The 23,154-nt window shown below is 36.0% G+C and overlaps 1 protein-coding gene across 2 annotated transcripts in view; it reads right to left on the minus strand.

The window, feature by feature from the left end:
- Positions 1 to 21,644, minus strand: part of LOC145672036 (uncharacterized) — a 202,269-nt gene extending 180,625 nt beyond the window's left edge. For both annotated transcript variants that reach the window (XR_014128610.1, XM_081741242.1), the window contains exon 1: positions 20,838 to 21,644. Coding sequence is in view for 1 of the 2 variants with exons in the window: in XM_081741242.1 (XP_081597368.1) it covers positions 20,838 to 20,904 (67 nt within the window). In the remaining variant the exon portion in view is untranslated. The remainder of the gene's footprint in view (positions 1 to 20,837) is intronic.
- Between the last annotated feature and the right edge of the window lie 1,510 nt (positions 21,645 to 23,154).

Raw genomic sequence — 23,154 nt, forward strand, 5'->3', positions numbered from 1 at the left:
TGTTTAACTTCAGGTTTAACACACTGTATTAATATTGCTTTAAAACCAATATTTACAATGCAAAATCATTAAGAACATAACAACGCAACAATGAAAAGCTTATTTTTATTTCTCTATACTTTTCGGTGAAATCCTTTGGTGTGGAGAAAAGAAAAATGGAAAAGAAGAAGAAAACTTTCCGCCAACAATGAATAGTACACAAGAATTCCACATTATATTGTTATGTGTACCTTTTGAACTTGGACACTTTTTGGTGGCATCTTTTACTTTCACTTTGTGTATATATGCACATTTAACGCACACATACACACACACACACACACACAAACTGACTCGAGTAAAGCATATCTCTTTACAGTGCATTAAATACAAAGTTCATTAAATATGAAAGAAACTGGTTGCATAAAATATTAATAAATAGATCAAGATATTTAGAATATTTAATGTATAGTAAATGTTATACATTGTACACGGTTAATATAAAACAATGATTGAAATTAACAATAAAGGATAATAAAGCATAATTTGGAAAAAATAAAGCATAATTACACAAGAAATAAAGCATAATATAGGTTGCTCTACTCATTAGTTATTGTTCAAATTAGTTTTAGTTTTCATTATATACAATTTTGCCTAACTTTTAGGGGCATGTTCATTTAAAAAATTTCAAATATTTCTCTAAGTTTAGTCTAAACTTCTCTCTTTAGCTACAATCCCCATACTCATTTAAAACTAAAGTAAATCAAGCTAACATGGTGGAGATGCTGGGTACCGATCCCAGTACCTCTCACATTCCAAGAAGTAAAAGGTAAAGTAAAGAAGCCCCTCAAGATACAACGGTTCCTCAACATAAAGTAGCAGAGTCCTCTGTTCATTGCGTGAGTACAACTTCTGCAGAAACCAGTAGTGCATCAACAAGCTTTTCCTCTCTGTATTCATGTGACTCAAATGATACATTCGAGTCACATGGAAACTTCGTTGGCATACAATTGGATAATTTAAAAAAAGGCGAACTTGTTAAAAAAAACGTATGGAAGCAAGATTGGAAGACTTTAGTTGGTTGGCCTACTCCCACAAGGAAAGAGGTCTGTTCTGTGCGATTTGTGTTATGTTTACGGAAAAGAAGGAGGCAGGTCACCAGAGTCTGAGTGCATTCGTGACGAAACCTTTTTACAATTTAAAGAAAAAACTAGAACCCTTCAAACAGCATGAAAGTAACAAATACCATAGATATGCAGCAGTGAATAGGGTGGCAGTATGCAATTTAATTGAGGGGAAAATAGTCAGCATCGACCAACAAATTGACAGCCAGAAAAAAGAGAAGTGCAAGAAAATAGAAAAAAAACTCGTACATATCATGGAAACTATTCGTTTGTGTGGTCAACAGAACCTACTCTGCGAGGAACACAGAACTGGGGTCGGATTGAGTTGTCAACTCCAAAACAGAATAATGGCAATTTCAGGAATCTCCTGGGATACCGCGTCAAGTCGGGAGACACAGTGCTTGAAGAACATTTAAAAAGCAGTCCGAAAACTGGTATGTAGACTAGTTAAAGTGCAGAATGCTTTAATAGATTCGTTTAGACATTTAATACAGTCTACAATTGTGGACAAAGTAAACAAAGCATATTTTTTTAGTATTCTCACTGATGAAACAACGGACTTTTCTCAAATAGAACAATTCTCTCTCTGTGTGCGATATATGTGTGTACTTGATCTCGATAAGTGTGTACTTAAAGAAGACTTCCTGTGTTTTGGGCCGTTGACCAAAAACGGCTTATTAAAAGTGATGGAAGACCATGTAAATAGTCTCGGTTTGGACATGAGCGATTTAAGAGGACAAAGCTACGATGGCTCCGGAGCCATGAGTTGGAAGTTTAGAGGAGTTCAGGTACTAATCAAGAAACGGTATCCTAAGGCCTTGCACACACATTATATGTCCTATTGCTTTAATCTGTGCCTTTCTGATGCTTCGAAGGTGCTAAATATTCGTAATGCAATGGGGGTTATATCTGAATACTGCACATTTATTCGTGAAAGTTTAAAACGAACAAGAATTCTGGAAGATAAAATTAAAGAGCTTCTGCCAAACTATGACAAAAGTAGGCTTTAAAAAAAAAAGTTTGTGAAACTCGAGAAGCATGAGGCTGTACTACTATTCAAAGAAATGTTAAAGCCTATTATTGCTGCTCTTGAAGAAATAAAAAGTAGTCCAGAGGTAGGCGAAGCATTATTGAAGGCTTCATTACTTTTGCACAGCATCTATGGCACGCCATTTGTAGTGTCTTTGCTTGTGTTGTGTAAGTTACTGAGTATAACATTCACATTCTCAAAACGGTTCCAGAAGAATGACATTGATCTAGTGAACGCTTTCGGTGAGATCAATCTTATCAAAAAATCTTTGCAAGCTATAAGAGAAAAGTCCACATCAGAATTTCAAAATATGTTTGAAAATCTTACAGACCTTGCATCCGAACTAGAACTTGATATCTATGCCACGAGTGAACAAATTTCAAAAAAACCTGCCGAACATTTCCACTTCGAACACAGAGGCTTACTACCGTTCGCAGCACAACTGAATTTCTAACTTACTCTCTACATATTTTGGTAGGATATTATTCTGAAAAATTTTAAACGGGTTTCGGGATTGCAGATGTTGATTAATCTCGAAATGAATATTCGTAAACTCACTTCCAAGTGAAATGTTAGTTAGATTCAAACGTGTGGAACCTCCTTGCCGTGCAGTTTGAGCAACTACGCGTTTTCAGCTGGAAAGATAGAAAATTGGTATGCACTTGGGAAACCGAATAATGACCAAACATGAAAACATGTCTATCTTCTACTTTTTATACAGAAACATTTGGTCACCTCCTACTAGAAAGACCAGCAAGGGGAGTTGGAGAATAAACTGTTGAATTTTGGCAAGATATTGAAAACTTAACGCACGCATGAAAAGCAAAAATTGATCAGAAAGCCTTGCTTAGTGGTGAAGCATGAACAAACTAAACTTCGATTGCCGTCATTTTAGCGTTCAGTGTTTCTGTGCTTATTTGAATATAATTGCACACACAATGAGTTGTCTTTATAATTTCCAGTATTATATTATTATTATTATTATTATTATTATTATTATTATTATTATTATTATTATTATTATTATTATTCCTTGTCGATCCACTGTTGGATGAAGATATCTCCAATATTTCTCCACAAGCATCTGTCTTGGGCACCCCGTTTTCAAGTTAACCCACAGTGCTTCTTACTTTCGTCACATAACCTCGTATTAGGCCGTTCCTTGAATTTCTTTTTTACTATTTGATTGCAGTCAAAGATTGCTTTTGTCCACCTGCCATCAGTTCTTCTTACAATGTGTCCCGCTTACTGCTTTTTAATCCCTCTATTTTCGCGCTTATATCCTTCACTCCTGTTATCTTCTTCATCCATGCATTCCTTTTCCTATCTTTCCGGGTTACTTCGAGCAAAATTTAGTTTAACTTATTGTTTTCCTACGTTGTGTTAATACAAGTCGTTACAGTTCCTATATCTTGTGCACACACTATTATGATTACTATTCGTAAACTGGATTATATGTTCAACATAGTATAGCATAGGTTATTTTAAATTCAACTTGTGTGTGAAGTAATTGTTTGGAACTACGTACGATTTGAAAGATGCTTATGTATGATATTTCGACACCTGCCCATGACGATACTGATTGAAATTAAGTTGTTTTTGTTGTTTGTGTATACGACTTACGGAATTCGCAGCAAGAAATGGTAATGTTCATCTACGAATGTTCTCGAAATGGTCGTTTGCTAGTGTTCTCTATCTTTCGTTTCGGTATTCATGCTTCTTTAGGAACGTTCGGTAAAAGAAGATCGTGTAATCCTAAATTGTTTTTGATAAGCAATATTTCTATATAACTTTATTGTGTTGAGTTGATTTTGAGTTTAATATAACTTTCACCAGCGTGGCTACATAAGACGGGACCTACTGATTAACGTGGAATCCGAACCACATGAGCTCCCGCTGGGAATCGAACGTGGATCTCTCACGCCAAAGGCGTGTTCGACAAGAAGGAGTTTTGTATGACTTAATTGTATTCCTAGTGTTCATACAGACGTGCTTGAAGTTAATATCTGCCATATCTGTATTAAGGCAGTTAAATGAATGACGACATTTTGTGAATTAGTTGGCATCGAAGATTTTGATATATAATAAGAACTTGTTTATTTTAGGTGGAAAATATCTTATTTAGTGATGGTTCTGGAATCTACTGATTTCAGCTAATTGGAATCTCCAAATATGGTTCAGATTGTCTAAGATAAAATGGTTTCTTTTGTTTAATTGGTAAACAAATTAGATTAATGCTTTGATTACTAATTGCTAGAATATTATTCAGGAATTTCGGTTGGACTTTGTTAGAAACATTCGCTTATGACTGATGTTAAGTAGATCTTTCGTCATGAAGCTCAATCCTCTAATAAAATAATTGCTGAAACATGTAACCTGTCTATGCAATTTTCTTTAACTAAATCTATGGGCTATTCAATGCCGCGTTTACAAAAGCTCTTCACTGACTTCTACCCTTAGCCAACTGGATCGAGTTTCTGCTTTGTATTCCTATATCTGAGAGATCCATCTTAATATTGTACTTCTATCTATGCCCAAGTCTTCCTCATGGTCGTTTTCCGATTGGTCTTAGTAGTACTCCCCCGCGTATATTGAGCCGAGTCAGCAAAAAATTTTGTGACGTCATAGGTCAAAGGTCAATGACCTTGGCCCGGGGTCAATGACCTAGGGGTACCTAGGACCACCCCCTCTAAATTTTGGCAGGGGTACAATGGCCCACCCCCTAAATTTTGGCAGGGGTACATAGGACCACCCCCCTTAAATTTTGGAAATTGCCAAATCTAAAAATTTGGTATGGTAGGGTAGGACCATAGTATGTACCTCTATCAGTATTGGGGGTCTATGTCGTTCCCTTTCATGGGTAAAAAATTGCCAAAAATTCAAATTTCGGGGGTTTTTGACCTAATTTATCCCCTTTGATGAGGTGTTATTACCTTATATAGTTATATAGGCGTATACAGGGGTCCATTCCCTTTCATAAGACATGGGTATATTGGTGCACCCCTTGAAAAATTTGGGAGGGGTACCTTGGCCCACCCCTTAAATTTTGGAAATTGACCAATTTCAACATTGGGTATTATAGTACAGGACCCTAATATGTATTATGATAAATTTGGGTGGTCCACCTCGTTCCCTTCTAGGGGTACAAAATTGTCAAAATATAAACGTAAGCAATACGTAGTACCACGTGTTTGGTTTTTGGTCGATTTTATCCCCTTTGATGAGGTGTTATCATCCTATATAGTTATATGGTTATGTATAGGGGTCCATTACCTTTCATAAGATATGGGTATATTTGTGCACTCCTTTAAAAATTTGGGAGGGGTACTTTTGCCCACCCCTTAAATTTTGGAAATTGCTCATTTTACATATTTGGTATTATACTACAGGACCCTAATATGTATTATGATACATTTGGATGGTCCACTTCGTTCCCTTCTAGGGGTATCAAATTACCAAAATATAAAACGTAAGCAATACGTAGTACCACGTGTTTGGTTTCGACATAAGTTATCCCCTTGGATGAGGTCCTATTACCTTATATGGTTATATGGTCATGTATAGTGGTCCATTATCTATCATAAGACATGGGTACATTTGTGCACCCCTTTAAATTTTTGGGAAGGGTACCTTGGCCCACCCCTTAAATTTTGGAAATTGCCCAATTTAAACATTAGGTATTATACTACAGGACCCTAATATGTATCATGATAAATTTGGGTGGTCCACCTCGTTCCCTTCTAGGGGTACAAAATTGTCAAAAATATAAACGTAAGCAATACGTAGTACCACGTGTTTGGTTTTTGGTCGATTTTATCGCCTTTGATGAGGTGTTATTATCCTATATAGTTATATGGTCATGTATAGGGGTCCATTACCTTTCATAAGATATGGGTATATTTGTGCACTCCTTTAAAAATTTGGGAGGGGTACCTTGGCCCACCCCTTAAATTTTGGAAATTGCCCAATTTAAACATTTGGTATTATAGTACCGGACCCTAACATGTATTATGATAAATTTGGGTGGTCCACCTCGTTCCCTTTTAGGGGTACAAAATTGCCAAAATATAAACGTAAGCAATACGTAGTACCACGTGTTTGGTTTTGACCTAAGTTATCCCCTTGGATGAGATCCTATTACCTTATATGGTTATATGTATAGGGGTCTATTCCCTATCATAAGACATAGGTACATTTGTGCACTCCTTTAAAAATTTGGGAGGGGTACCTTGGCCCACCCCTTAAATTTTGGAAATTGCCCAATTTAAACATTTGGTATTATAGTACCGGACCCTAACATGTATTATGATAAATTTGGGTGGTCCACCTCGTTCCCTTTTAGGGGTACAAAATTGCCAAAATATAAACGTAAGCAATACGTTGTACCACGTGTTTGGTTTTGACCTAAGTTATCCCCTTGGATGAGATCTACCTTATATGATTATATGTATAGGGGTCTATTCCCTATCATAAGACATAGGTACATTTGTGCACTCCTTTAAAAATTTGGGAGGGGTACCTTGGCCCACCCCTTCAATTTGGAAATTGCTCATTTTATATATTTGGTATTATAGTACTGGACCCTAATATGTATCATGATAAATTTGGGTGGTCCACCTCGTTCTCTTTTAGGGGTACAAAATTGTCAAATTTTAGTACAACCACGTGTTTGTTTTGGCTCAATTTATCCCCTTGGATGAGGTCCTATTACCTTATATGATTATATGGTTATGTATATTGGTCCATTCCCTATTATAAGACATGGGTATATTGATGCACCCCGGGAGGGGTACTTTGGCCCACCTCTTTATTTTGGAAATGGCCCAATTTAAACATTTGGTATAATAGTATAAGACCCTAATATATATTATGATAAATTTGGGTGGTCCATCTCGTTCCCTTTCATGGGTACGAAATTGCCAAATTTTAGTACAACCACGTGTTTCGTTTTCACCTAATTTATTCCCTTGGATGAGGTCCTATTACCTAATATGATTATATGGTCATGTATAGGGGTCCATTTTCTATCATAAGACATAGGTACATTGATGCACCCCGGGAGGGGTACCATAGCCAATCCCTTAAATTTTGGAATTTTTTAATTTAAGCATTCGCTATCATAGTACATGACCTCAATATGTATCATGATAAATTTGGGTGGTCCACCTTGTTCCCTTTCATGAGTAAAAAAATGCCAAAATATAAACATAAGCAATATGTTGTATCACGTGTTTGGTTTTTGGCCCAATTTATCCCGTTTGATGCGGTTCTATTACCGTATATGGTCATATGGTCATGTATATAGGTTCATTTCCTATCATAAGACATGAGTACATTGATGCACCCTTTAAAAATTTGGGAGGGGTATCTTGACTCATCCACTCAGTTTTAGAAATTGTTTTAATATAAGCGTTTGTTATCTTCGTACAGGTCTTCAATATGTACCACTATAAATTTGGATGGTCCACATCGTTCCCTTTCATGGGTAAAGAACTACCAAAAATCAAATTTCGGAGGTTATTGACCCCTATTTAGCACGTTATATGGTTTATTACCTTTATATGTTTATGTTCTCTTTTAAATTTGGGAACTATAAAATAACATAATTTGGTAAACGTTTTCTAGGACCCATTGGTGTTCCTCTTATGGCCAAATATTCAAAATTTAAAGGTTATTGAACGGCTTTATTATTGAATAACTACAGGATTTATTACTTTTTCATAAGACACAGGTGTATTTGTGTACCAATCTTAAATTTCGGGAGGGGTGCATTTCTTATTGTCATATCAATAATTGGTAATTGTTCTTAAAATTGGATAGTATTTCATTCATTGGGTAAATCATTATGATCACGTGATCAGTTATTGACCTATGATGGGATTAGGAGTCCAGGACATTGGTACATTTAAACTTTGTAGGATAATTTGAGAATGCGTCATTGGTATTGATTATTACAGCCAAATATAAACGTAAGCAATACGATGTACCACGTGATTGACCTTGATGAGGTAGTGTACAGGGATACATAGCTAACCTTATTGAATCTTATGACTCATAGTCTTAAGGGAATACATGCTACAACACTGGCAAAGTTATTGTTGATGTAATTTGATTGGTTGATCACTATCTTTCGTGCAATCTGATTGGCTGATCACTATCTTTCGTGCAATCTGATTGGTTGCTGATTTTCAAATCTTTGCTGCATTCAGTTTTAAGTTTTGTTTAACATTTAAAAATCTTGGTTTCGTTCAACATTTTGCACTCACTGATAAATATGATCAAAACCGTTTATTTGTTAATCGAATAGTTAAAAACCGGATAAAGTTTGACGGTTAACCGTGAAACGTAAAATTTTTAGTTTGACATTTTTTTGTTTGAAACTTTTTGTTTGAAAATTCTTGCTTTCAAATTTTTGTTTGAATTTTTTGTTTCAAAATTTTGTTTGACATTTTTTTTGACAACTTTTGTTTCAAAATTTTTTTGTTTAAAAATTTTTCGTTTGAAATTTTTCGTTTCCAAATTTTTTCGTTTAAAATTTTTTGTTTAAAATTTTTTGTTTCAAAATTTTTTCGTTTGAAATTTTTTGTTTCAAAATTTTGTTTCAAAGATTTTTGTTCTAAATTTTTGTTTCAAAGTTTGGTTTGACATTTTTAAAAGTTTGTGCACTCATTAGTAAAGAACCGGAACTGTTTAGAGCAAAAACCTTTGACAACATTGTGGTGCAATAGTACACGTCAGAACCTGGGGTTGTACTTGAAATGAAAAAACACAATTCATTGAAATGGATCATTTTATTACACTCCACATACATCCATACCAGATAGTGGTTCTGGATATTGTCGATACAATGTATTTTGAACTTCTTGCACTAGTTTGTCTTTAGCATATAATTTTAATTCCAATTGAAGTCTTTTAAGATCTAATGCAATATCAATTGGTGGAAACTCAATGTCCATTTGATCACAAATAAACTGTTTATCAATACAGGTATGCACTAGCCGGAACTGTTTAGAACAAAAACATCTGGCAACGTTGTGGTGCACGTCAGAAGATGATAATGCAACGTCATCAGTTTTGCATCATATATAAGTATCGTTGGAGTTAGTATTCATGATAACGTCATCATGGCTACTTGTCTGCAGTTTCTAAACACACGTGATGTGATGAAATCATTTACCAAGATTACTAATTTACAACAGAATGTACCTTATAGAATCTTAGCTAGCCAAATGATCCCTACAAAGTTTGGATTAAGAATCGTAGTGAAGCTTGAAAATGATAAGAATATAATTTTACCAGCAAGATATTTACCCATGGAAGCATCAAAACAAGAAGAACTGCTGCGTTTCTTAAATACTGGATCTGTATCTTTATGTTACAAAGGATTCTTGGGTCGAAGTCATCAACTTGAATTTAGTACACAGCCGGATTCGTCAGCAAATTATGAATTCAAACGTCAGACATAGTTGTATGAATTTGGTTGGTCAACATGACGTCAGCAACTGTGATGAAACCATGAATTCAAACGTCAGCACATTCCTTACCAATGACGTCAGCAATAACTATAAACCAGCAAATACAGTGTCAGCTCATGAAATCATTTGAGCAAGTGCTTTTCAGGAGGAAAGATGTGTACTTCTTACGATAAAGAGTTCATCTTCGCAAGCTATTATCCAATAAACAAAACATGTGATGATTGGTATCAGTGCTAGAACATTTGAACCTGTGATTCGATTGGGCAAAGCAGAACAATTTGGTGTACAACTGACCTGTGAAGAATGGCAAATATTATGTTCACGAATCGACCAAATGAACGATTATTTTCATGATGAGCTAAATGTGACCATAGTCAAATCATTAGGCTCAAATCATGAAGTGGTGCTGCGTACAGTCCTCGAAGAGAAGATGGTGCTGTTACGTAAAAAGAGTACATTCCATGTCCCTCGCAATATGGTGTATCTAACGGAAACAGAATGGAACAAATTCATCAGCGTATTTCAGTGTGTGAAACATGCAGTGGAAGTGTGCAACAAAACTAGTATATTCCTGAAAAAGTACTATTTATGCATATTGTACAACATGTATCTAGATATTGTGATGGTTGTCAACATCGTTCGTGGGTGCATACCTGTATTGATAAACAGTTTATTTGTGATCAAATGGACATTGAGTTTCCACCAATTGATATTGCATTAGATCTTAAAAGACTTCAATTGGAATTAAAATTATATGCTAAAGACAAACTAGTGCAAGAAGTTCAAAATACATTGTATCGACAATATCCAGAACCACTATCTGGTATGGATGTATGTGGAGTGTAATAAAATGATCCATTTCAATGAATTGTGTTTTTTCATTTCAAGTACAACCCCAGGTTCTGACGTGTACTATTGCACCACAATGTTGTCAAAGGTTTTTGCTCTAAACAGTTCCGGTTCTTTACTAATGAGTGCACAAACTTTTAAAAATGTCAAACCAAACTTTGAAACAAAAATTTAGAACAAAAATCTTTGAAACAAAGTTTTGAAACAAAAAATTTCAAACGAAAAAATTTTGAAACAAAAAATTTTAAACAAAAAATTTTAAACGAAAAAATTTGGAAACGAAAAATTTCAAACGAAAAATTTTTAAACAAAAAAATTTTGAAACAAAAGTTGTCAAAAAAAATGTCAAACAAAATTTTGAAACAAAAAATTCAAACAAAAATTTGAAAGCAAGAATTTTCAAACAAAAAGTTTCAAACAAAAAAATGTCAAACTACAAATTTTACGTTTCACGGTTAACCGTCAAACTTTATCCGGTTTTTAACTATTCGATTAACAAATAAACGGTTTTGATCATATTTATCAGTGAGTGCAAAATGTTGAACGAAACCAAGATTTTTAAATGTTAAACAAAACTGAAAACTGAATGCAGCAAAGATTTGAAAATCAGCAACCAATCAGATTGCACGAAAGATAGTGATCAGCCAATCAGATTGCACGAAAGATAGTGATCAACCAATCAAATTACATCAACAATAACTTTGCCAGTGTTGTAGCATGTATTCCCTTAAGACTATGAGTCATAAGATTCAATAAGGTTAGCTATGTATCCCTGTACACTACCTCATCAAGGTCAATCACGTGGTACATCGTATTGCTTACGTTTATATTTGGCTGTAATAATCAATACCAATGACGCATTCTCAAATTATCCTACAAAGTTTAAATGTACCAATGTCCTGGACTCCTAATCCCATCATAGGTCAATAACTGATCACGTGATCATAATGATTTACCCAATGAATGAAATACTATCCAATTTTAAGAACAATTACCAATTATTGATATGACAATAAGAAATGCACCCCTCCCGAAATTTAAGATTGGTACACAAATACACCTGTGTCTTATGAAAAAGTAATAAATCCTGTAGTTATTCAATAATAAAGCCGTTCAATAACCTTTAAATTTTGAATATTTGGCCATAAGAGGAACACCAATGGGTCCTAGAAAACGTTTACCAAATTATGTTATTTTATAGTTCCCAAATTTAAAAGAGAACATAAACATATAAAGGTAATAAACCATATAACGTGCTAAATAGGGGTCAATAACCTCCGAAATTTGATTTTTGGTAGTTCTTTACCCATGAAAGGGAACGATGTGGACCATCCAAATTTATAGTGGTACATATTGAAGACCTGTACGAAGATACCAAATGCTTATATTAAAACAATTTCTAAAACTGAGTGGATGAGTCAAGATACCCCTCCCAAATTTTTAAAGGGTGCATCAATGTACTCATGTCTTATGATAGGAAATGAACCTATATACATGACCATATGACCATATACGGTAATAGAACCGCATCAAACGGGATAAATTGGGCCAAAAACCAAACACGTGATACAACATATTGCTTATGTTTATATTTTGGCATTTTTTTACTCATGAAAGGGAACAAGGTGGACCACCCAAATTTATCATGATACATATTGAGGTCATGTACTATGATAGCGAATGCTTAAATTAAAAAAATTCCAAAATTTAAGAGATTGGCTATGGTACCCCTCCCGGGGTGCATCAATGTACCTATGTCTTATGATAGAAAATGGACCCCTATACATGACCATATAATCATATTAGGTAATAGGACCTCATCCAAGGGAATAAATTAGGTGAAAACGAAACACGTGGTTGTACTAAAATTTGGCAATTTCGTACCCATGAAAGGGAACGAGATGGACCACCCAAATTTATCATAATATATATTAGGGTCTTATACTATTATACCAAATGTTTAAATTGGGCCATTTCCAAAATAAAGAGGTGGGCCAAAGTACCCCTCCCGGGGTGCATCAATATACCCATGTCTTATAATAGGGAATGGACCAATATACATAACCATATAATCATATAAGGTAATAGGACCTCATCCAAGGGGATAAATTGAGCCAAAACAAACACGTGGTTGTACTAAAATTTGACAATTTTGTACCCCTAAAAGGGAACGAGGTGGACCACCCAAATTTATCATGATACATATTAGGGTCCAGTACTATAATACCAAATATATAAAATGAGCAATTTCCAAATTGAAGGGGTGGGCCAAGGTACCCCTCCCAAATTTTTAAAGGAGTGCACAAATGTACCTATGTCTTATGATAGGGAATAGACCCCTATACGCGTACATATAATCATATAAGGTAGATCTCATCCAAGGGGATAACTTAGGTCAAAACCAAACACGTGGTACAACGTATTGCTTACGTTTATATTTTGGCAATTTTGTACCCCTAAAAGGGAACGAGGTGGACCACCCAAATTTATCATAATACATGTTAGGGTCCGGTACTATAATACCAAATGTTTAAATTGGGCAATTTCCAAAATTTAAGGGGTGGGCCAAGGTACCCCTCCCAAATTTTTAAAGGAGTGCACAAATGTACCTATGTCTTATGATAGGGAATAGACCCCTATACATATAACCATATAAGGTAATAGGATCTCATCCAAGGGGATAACTTAGGTCAAAACCAAACACGTGGTACTACGTATTGCTTACGTTTATATTTTGGCAATTTTGTACCCCTAAAAGGGAACGAGGTGGACCACCCAAATTTATCATAATACATGTTAGGGTCCGGTACTATAATACCAAATGTTTAAATTGGGCAATTTCCAAAATTTAAGGGGTGGGCCAAGGTACCCCTCCCAAATTTTTAAAGGAGTGCACAAATATACCCATATCTTATGAAAGGTAATGGACCCCTATACATGACCATATAACTATATAGGATAATAACACCTCATCAAAGGCGATAAAATCGACCAAAAACCAAACACGTGGTACTACGTATTGCTTACGTTTATATTTTTGACAATTTTGTACCCCTAGAAGGGAACGAGGTGGACCACCCAAATTTATCATGATACATATTAGGGTCCTGTAGTATAATACCTAATGTTTAAATTGGGCAATTTCCAAAATTTAAGGGGTGGGCCAAGGTACCCTTCCCAAAAATTTAAAGGGGTGCACAAATGTACCCATGTCTTATGATAGATAATGGACCACTATACATGACCATATAACCATATAAGGTAATAGGACCTCATCCAAGGGGATAACTTATGTCGAAACCAAACACGTGGTACTACGTATTGCTTACGTTTTATATTTTGGTAATTTGATACCCCTAGAAGGGAACGAAGTGGACCATCCAAATGTATCATAATACATATTAGGGTCCTGTAGTATAATACCAAATATGTAAAATGAGCAATTTCCAAAATTTAAGGGGTGGGCAAAAGTACCCCTCCCAAATTTTTAAAGGAGTGCACAAATATACCCATATCTTATGAAAGGTAATGGACCCCTATACATAACCATATAACTATATAGGATGATAACACCTCATCAAAGGGGATAAAATCGACCAAAAACCAAACACGTGGTACTACGTATTGCTTACGTTTATATTTTGGCAATTTTGTACCCCTAGAAGGGAACGAGGTGGACCACCCAAATTTATCATAATACATATTAGGGTCCTGTACTATAATACCCAATGTTGAAATTGGTCAATTTCCAAAATTTAAGGGGTGGGCCAAGGTACCCCTCCCAAATTTTTCAAGGGGTGCACCAATATACCCATGTCTTATGAAAGGGAATGGACCCCTGTATACGCCTATATAACTATATAAGGTAATAACACCTCATCAAAGGGGATAAATTAGGTCAAAAACCCCCGAAATTTGAATTTTTGGCAATTTTTTACCCATGAAAGGGAACGACATAGACCCCCAATACTGATAGAGGTACATACTATGGTCCTACCCTACCATACCAAATTTTTAGATTTGGCAATTTCCAAAATTTAAGGGGGGTGGTCCTATGTACCCCTGCCAAAATTTAGGGGGTGGGCCATTGTACCCCTGCCAAAATTTAGAGGGGGTGGTCCTAGGTACCCCTAGGTCATTGACCCCGGGCCAAGGTCATTGACCTTTGACCTATGACGTCACAAAATTTTTTGCTGACTCGGCTCAATATACGCGGGGGAGTACTACTGTCTTCCGGTTAAAACTTTAAAAGCGTTCCTACTTTCTTCCATTCTGGCTACATGACCTGCTCACCTAAGCTTCCTAGACTTGATGATCCTAATAGAGTCTAATGTATAGTAAACCGTATGAATTATGTAGTTCCTCGTTATGAAGTTTCTGCCATCCCCATTCCCGTTTCTCTTGGGTTCGAATATTCGTTTCAGGGTATTGTTCTCAAATACTTTCAGCGTATGTTCTTTCCTCAGAGTAAGTTACTATATTTCGGAACCATAGAGAACAACAGGCATGATTGTCGATTTATGTATTTTAAGCTTCAAATTCCTTGACAAAATTCGCGACGACAAAAGATTTTGAACTGAATAATAACACGAATTCCCTGCTTTCAGTCGGCATTTAATTTCTTCGTGAATATGGTTTTCGTTTGTTAATATTGATTCTAGATATTTGAAAGTGTGCACTTTATCAAAAGTGTTGTTTGATGTTTTAATATATCCATAACTTGCGTATTACGATCTTGACGAACTTCCATGTATTTAATTTTCTTTGCATTTACTACTAAACTCATGTCTCTGCAAGCGTTTAATAAGATCTCTGCATTTCTTTCTATTGTTCTCGTATGATCCACTATTAAATTTACATCATCAAAGCAATTTTCTTTACTAGAACTTTTTCATTTTTTTTTTAAACGTGAATGTAAATTGTTGTTAAATCTATACTTTCTTGGGACGGTAATTGACTTCTAAACGACTTCTACGTATCTTGTACTATACGAATATCGTTGCATGATACCTTCTATATAACTCTTAAATATATGGTAAGCATTTGTTTATATGGAGACAAAGTGCCTTTGCAAGCATGTTACCCCTTGAATAAAGGCAACCCTATTTACTGCACTGTATGGTTGGTTGTCTAACTACGCTAATTGTACGGCGCAAATGGACCACCTGGTATATCGGATGTGTATTACTGTACGAATAAGATGGCATGTGGTCAGATTCTGTACATTCATCAACAGTTGCCGGAACGTTTGTTGGGATTCAGAAACATGTAATCCTTCTCCATGGGCCAGTGGGCGAATGACGGATGGTATTACAGAGTTTTCAAAGCTCTTTTCCTCTTCATATTTAACTTTTATATTGTTTAAGGATTTATCATGTAGAAATAACAATTGACAATATGTTGTTGGGTTGATGCTAAATGGCGGATACAGCAAATCACATACATCCAAGAAATTCAATGTTAATTAGTCCTACAACACACATGCAGAGCCCAAGTGTCGTTTTCGTTCCCAACACCACACACAAAGTACAGATACTATGTCTTATCACTTCCTGGATCCACAAATTGCATCTCTACAAATGTAACAGATTTGAATTGCTGGTTCAGGCACAGGATTATACTGTACTGTGATATTATACTGTAGTTTAATATAAACAAGCGAACAGCATCATAGACTAGTTAATAAAGAAAATCATATACACTAATTTCAATGACAAGCAACACGTAATCATTAAAATTGTCGACATTAATGAAGGAAACTTCCCTTAGCAAAGGTAATGGAGATGGATAGTTCGTCGAGCTCTTGGCTTTTATGACGTCATTGACATGGCGAGGTCATTTGTTATTGATACCAGCGTTGCCAAAACTTATGGAAAGTACATAACTCAATTGTTATTTTTGCACTACTGAATATGCGTACTGCTATTATAACGTACCGTTATAAGCCAACATAAATAGCAGGTTTACTCGAAAATCTGAGCTAGAAGACATTTTTTAAACAAATAAATGTGTAATTAAATGTTGCTGTTAGTATTCGTTATTATTTCGCATGTACCACTTAAAGCCTATGCTACGCTGATGACTGTTTGCACCGTTTCCAAGCATATTGATGTGTCTTTCTGGCTCAGTGACGGTCTGTCCACCGCTACATCCATACCCTGCAACTGATGCCGTGTCTGGTGGTTCACACTGTTTATCTCCGAAACGCCGTGATATCAGGGGTAAACAGACCATGGATGATCCTGAGAGACACAGTCAGGCCCGGATTTAAGGGAGGGGTGCACCGGTGCACGTGCACCTTCCCCCTTCCCCTTCGTTGTAAATATACACTACCTAAAATGAGAAGCTAGCAGTGAAAATAGGGACACTTACCGAAACTTTCTGCCATCATGTTTCCTTTTGGGGCTTAAAAGAAAGCAGAGCTTTGCAAAAGCAATAGTTTAAGTTGATTTTCTGAAGGTTGAAGGAAAAGGATTCACCAAGCAAAACAATAGAACATTTGTCAAGTAGGGAAGAAAACAGAATCCAAGAGGAGATAAGAACTTTTGTTTTCCTCCATGCCACTTGCGACTCTCTTTAAAATAACCCTCTTTATTCTATGCATCACTGTTGTCAGAGGTAAAGATTATTGTCCTATATTACTTTCAAGAGTTTTAGTGTGTTTGGTAGAGACACCATTTTGTGGTAAATAAGAATTCGTAATTTCATTATAAAAATACGAGTAAAGCGTGATTAAAGCGATCAATAAAAATTCAATGTAAGAACATTATATTTCTTGCCAATTACAATTAAATTTCATTTCACCTTAATTTCCACTCATCAATCATCATGACATGAGCTCATGCATGACTTTATTAAACAATATTTGAGTTTTTTTTAAAAAAAAAATAACACTAAGCATCCTCATTGAATAAAAGTATCATTTAAAGCAAAAAAAAAAAGAAAAGACAGAGAGAGAGATACAGAGAGAGAGAGAGAGAGAGAGAAAGAGAGAGAGAGAGAGAGAGAGAAGATTAATAGAAAAAATAAGTTTAGTGTTGACAGTTTACTTACGCAAATAATACGTAAGCATTGTTTCAATGTTTTCTAGTATTAAATTTGTTCTTTTATCGGTAAGTATGTCATTGTAAGAAGAGAGAGCCCTCTCCACATCAACATTCGAAACTGATATGTACATTTGTTGGAAACAACTTTCCAGCGATTTCTGAATGCTCATCTAACATGCCTCGCAACACTCCTCCCACACTATCAACTTAAGCAGTAGATACCGTTTGGAGCTCATTTTGTAACTAAATGTAATATTTCAAAAAATTCATGGTGGTCTATCTTCTCAAAACTGGGGATTTTCATCACTTTGCTAGAAAACTTAGCATCAGGTTTTAGCAAGTTTGAGCTGGGGAAGATGAAATAATGATGCCAATGTCTTAAAAAATCTCACCAGCTGAATCCAGCAGTCCCATATTTCATTGTGGTAGACAAATGACGAACTAGTGGCGTTTACTCACGGTCAAGTATTCAGAAGGGAGAAATAATGTTCGTGAATAAATCAAAAAAGCGTTGAAAAATTATCACTTTTACGTAAATTTCGAGGAATATCGAGACTTGTTGCAAATTTCGCTAATTGGACAGAATTTCGCGTTTAATCGCGAGCGTTATATGGCCTAACAAATAATGAAAAAATATATATTTTAGGTTCGCGACATTTTCGTGCAAAACTGATACATTTCGCGTTTTAGCGTGTCACCAAAAAATCGTATCTTTAGTGATTGATTATTTTGGTACTTATTGGTGCACTCCACTCAGAAAATCCTGGATCCAGCCCTGGACACAGTCATATGCTTTAAACAGTCATATATTTACAGTGCAAGGGTGCAGATGGAAGAGGAAAGCCACTAATAGGAGTTGAGTTGAGTTAATCGTCCCTTTCAGTAGCGAGTCTCTATGACACGTACACCTACAGCTGAACGTCGAATTCAAGTTACATGAGCTCCTGCCGAGAATCGATTTTGGAGCTCCGGTGCTAAAGGCGCACACGCTATCCATATAGCTGTGAAGAGCTCAGAACTACTAGCAGCAACTAGTATTGTTCTCGAGTCTCGTCTCATCGAGATAAGAAGTACATTTTCAAATTCGAAACAACAACATCTACCAATCTTTTATCAATTTATATTTCACCCAATAATTATAGTATAGAGACCAAAAATTGATACAATGATTGTACGAACACAATGAAGAGTATTTATCAATGTTACAATAAGAATATTTATCAATGTTTAAAAATTCGTAAGTCCAAACTAGTGGCGGATCCAGGGGGCGATCGGGGCGATCGCCCCTTCCGAGAAGAGGAAACTTTCTTATTTTATATATATATAAATAAAACCCATCCCAGAGTTTGAAGCTTTTAAAAGTAGCTCTAAGTAGCAGTATGACATCCTACCGCCTCCCCCCCCCCAGAAGTCGGTCCTGGATCCGCCCCTGCTCAGAACACAGTATACTCTCACAATGAATATGGTATTCATGGCCGGGATTTCTGTCTTTTGCGGTTGGCGAACGTACAGATCATTATGTGCAATGGATCACCACAGTGGATCACCACAGTGGATACAACGTTCCCCCACAATATCTCGCCTGCAACATTACAGTATTATGCTACCGATGGGAATACTATATAGATTCCAATGAAGTTACGTTGTATTGTTGTAATATTTCTATTTTAATTGTATTAATTACTACTCTATCATATCGAAATTGATATTAAAATTGATGCAAGATTTCGAATTTTCAAGAAAATATATGTCAACTCTAAAAAATATATAAATAAGTTCAAAATCAACCTTTGACTTTCCTGAAGCAATGGGACCACACAATCCTCGATTACCGTACTTGTGGACCTAAATGCGTTTCAACGAACTTCAAAAGTTCGTTAGTGAATTCTCTATGTCTCTCTGTACGTGTGTTTATGTATATGATAGTTATTTACGAATGTTTCAATTTTGAGCCCTCCACTCGATAGCACATCAGAAACTATCTGAAACAAGCAATGGATTTTTTTTACGTCACTCTTACCGCTCCCGAAATATTAGCCCAAAAAGTTCCGATTTCGGGAAATATAATGTGCCATATCTCGGGAATGGTTAGTCATAAGAGAGATGATATCGGTGTTGATCAATACCCAAGGGGATGGTGAACATTATGGTACAGAATAGTAACCGGTGGCTGCTGTCCAACTGGCCACTGGTTTGGCCAGAGGCCATCGGTTACTATTGGTACGAAAATGTTTACCATCCTCTTAAATATTGATCAACACCAATATCATCTCTCAATAACTTACTCAAATATTGACCAAAAAAACTCGGATTTCGGGAGATTTAAGGAGCCATATCTCGGGAACCGTAAGTCATAGAGAGATGATACTTTGCGATTTTTTTCAATTTTGAGACCTCTATTTTAAGCATGTGTCTTCCTAAAACAACATATCGTAAAAAGTTTAAATAGAACTCTTAAACAAAGTGTGTGGGAAAAATTAGCACTTAAGGAAATTATAAATGGATAGATATATTACAAAAAATTGATTAATGAGTATAGTAATAAAGTACATAGAACAATTGGTATAAAGCCTATAGAAGTTAATAAGGAAAATTAGTTCTTTTTAACTTTATTCGGGCAATGTTCATCGAACATTCTCTACTGGTTATTTATTTATTTATTTACTTATTTATTTATTTATTTGAGTTTAACGTCCCACGTTAACGCTCCGAGCCTAAGGAGACGGTGATAATGAGATGAATGATAATGCTGCAATGAAGAAAGTGGGAGGAAATGGGAGAACTCCAAGAAAATCCACCGCTCATTTGGAAGGAGCTGAGATCGAATCAGGGACCTCGCGAACCTCCGAGCTCCTTCGTGGCTAAGCGGTTAGCGTACACGCCTTTGGCGTAGGAGGGGCCGCGGTGGCTCAGTGGTAGAGCGTTCACCTCTGGTGCAAGGGGTCGGGGGTTCAAACCCTGCTTCACCAAGTGAACTTTGTGGTGGACAAACACCGTTTGCGTGGGTTTTCTCGGGGTTCTCCCGTTTCCTCCCACTTTCTTCATTCCACCATTTTTTTCATTTCTCATAATCACAGTCTCCTTTAGCCTAACCGGCATAACCGTGGGACGTAAAACTCAAAGATTTCATTTCATTTCCCTTTGGCGTAGGAGACCGGGGTTTAATACCCGGCGGGAGCTCATGTGGTTCGGATTCCATGTTATCAATATGTCCCATCTCATATATTCTGACTGCTGAAAGGGGCGTTAAACTCAAAATCAACTCAACTCAACACCATGCCTTTGGTACTAGACAATTCATTATGAAACAGACATAAAGAAATGAGTTACTTACCTGGACACAAAATCGAAACCAAAATCATATAGTCTCGTAACTGTAATAAAACTCCTGGAGTCTTCATGTTATAACGTTCTTTTCAGTTTGTACGTCTCAGTTTTATAATTTAGTTTCACTCACAAAGAACATTTATTTGTCGTATAACTTAAAATTTTCGTGATTTTTCTATTTTGAATGTTGCACATTGGTTAATAATATTTGACGCATGCGAAGGATGGAATGTATATATTATATATGAATGTAATATAACACTTTTTCTTCACATAATAATAAAAAAAAAGAGTAGGAGAGTCCTAATCGTTCACTTTATTTGTAATTATCAATATTAAACACACACACTGTTTTGTTTGGGTTAGTTTATTTTATTAACAGACAAGTTTATTTTTCTTTGTAAATATTTAAATATCTTTTTCGATATTTCGTTTCTTTGCACTTCTGTAAATAATCTGATATTTGAATGTTATTTATATGTAAACAAAATAATCAAAGTGATTCTAGCGCGAATTTTGTTTGCAAAACAATTTGCTTTTTTATTTGCACCTCATCAAGCGAATCTCGTTTTTGAAATACTGTTCTTCCACTCTGTTTCCCTTGCAAAAAATAAACAAGAGTCGTAACTTGTTTTTCCGTCCCTCTCAAGTAAATATATATTTTTTTTCGTAAAGCCGTACCGGAAGATCAAGGGCGTATACTTTTTTTTTTTTCGCGCCCGATTCCCAACAGGACACACGTGTCCGTTGGTGCTTATCTCGGCACACGCTGTTCCGCCTTGACTCTTGACGGACTGCGAAAACTGGAAGCAGACTGAACTCACACTTCACTGCTCCTCGTCTCTCCCGCGCAGCTTGGGTGTCTTTTTGAAGTTGCGCGCGCAATAACACAAAACTCTTCTCTCTAGAGTCAAACACTGTTAAATCGGACTGCACCCCATCCTCCCAAGTTCCTTACATCTCTTCCTCTTCCCGTAAATCTAACTCTTTTCGTGGACTTTTTTTTTCCGGTAACTCACCCCTACGAAATATCAACAGTTACTTTACATTTCGTCGCTGTTAAATCTTTGTGTTTTAATTCATTCCTGTCTTTAATCTATCTTTTTAATTTCAATAAGTATTAGAGTTTAACAAATGTAATAGAAGAAAATGCTTCGGGACAAGAAAATTTATCAAATATTCCCCGTGCTAAATCCTGGGCAACTAACTAGCGCGGTTGGTACTGTGTTCGATTCCCACTGGAGACATACTTGTTTAAAAACGAATCCCGAGTAGTTGCGCCCAATTGTTTAGCCTGTTGTTAACAATAGATTAAAATCCTGCTTAATTAAAAACTCAAAGTGTTTACATTCTACATATTTATTTATTTATTTCTATATTGAGTTTCCCCACCCACCACTCTTAACTCTATAACATATATTTTATGTAAAAATTTAAGGAGTTTACTTTACACAAAATAATGCAGGTAGCAACGTCCATTAGCGCCACACAGGAAAGTGATACCTAACATAGCGACATCTTTCGGGGTGACTGTTCACCAAAAGAAGTTAGCGTCAAGCATTCAGAGGTTTCCCGTTTATTATAAAGAATTGTCATTGCGCCGTTTGTCTTTATACAACCTGCATTACAAATCTTTAAGCAAGGTTGAATAACATTTTAGGATAGTGTAACACTTAAGCTGAGATCTTTCATTTTTACAATTATTATACTGTTCCCCAGGGTCTTGTGGCTTGCTCGTTTGTCTTTTGCGCCTTTGACATGGGAGACCCTGGTTCGATTTCGGGCGGAATCTCATGTGGTTTGGATTCCACGTTAATTAGTAGGTCTCGTGTCATATAGCTTCGCTGCTAAAAGGGACGCGAAACTACAAATCAACTCAACTTAACTTGTTTGTCTTTTGTGAACATCATTTCGAATTCGATTCGGGGTAATAGATCCATGAAATAATCAAGGCATTAATGTGGTCCGGATTAAACCTTCAAAGCTGTAGGTCCACACCTTATATAGCCTTGATACTGAGAAAGAACGATAAACAACCAATTGTGGTAACGAAAAGAGATATTTAACATCAATCAATCAAACAAACAAACATTTTATGTGGAGTATTGTATTGTACAGGGCCCAACGTGAACAAAAGGTGATGAAAGTAGACTGGCGGCTTTCAAAATATGGATATGCAAAACGGTGGAGAAGATTAGTAGTAGTCGAACGGGATTACGTAGTGTTAGAAATAGTGGGAGACAGAAACAATTTTCGAGGTGATTCTTAAAAAGATGAAGAAATTGGTTAACACTTCATTTCGAAAGCTATAGTGGAAGGAAAAA

The sequence above is a fragment of the Thermobia domestica genome, chromosome 15, assembly GCF_964235325.1.
Source record: "Thermobia domestica chromosome 15, izTheDome1.hap1.1, whole genome shotgun sequence".
Classification (NCBI taxonomy): domain Eukaryota; kingdom Metazoa; phylum Arthropoda; class Insecta; order Zygentoma; family Lepismatidae; genus Thermobia; species Thermobia domestica.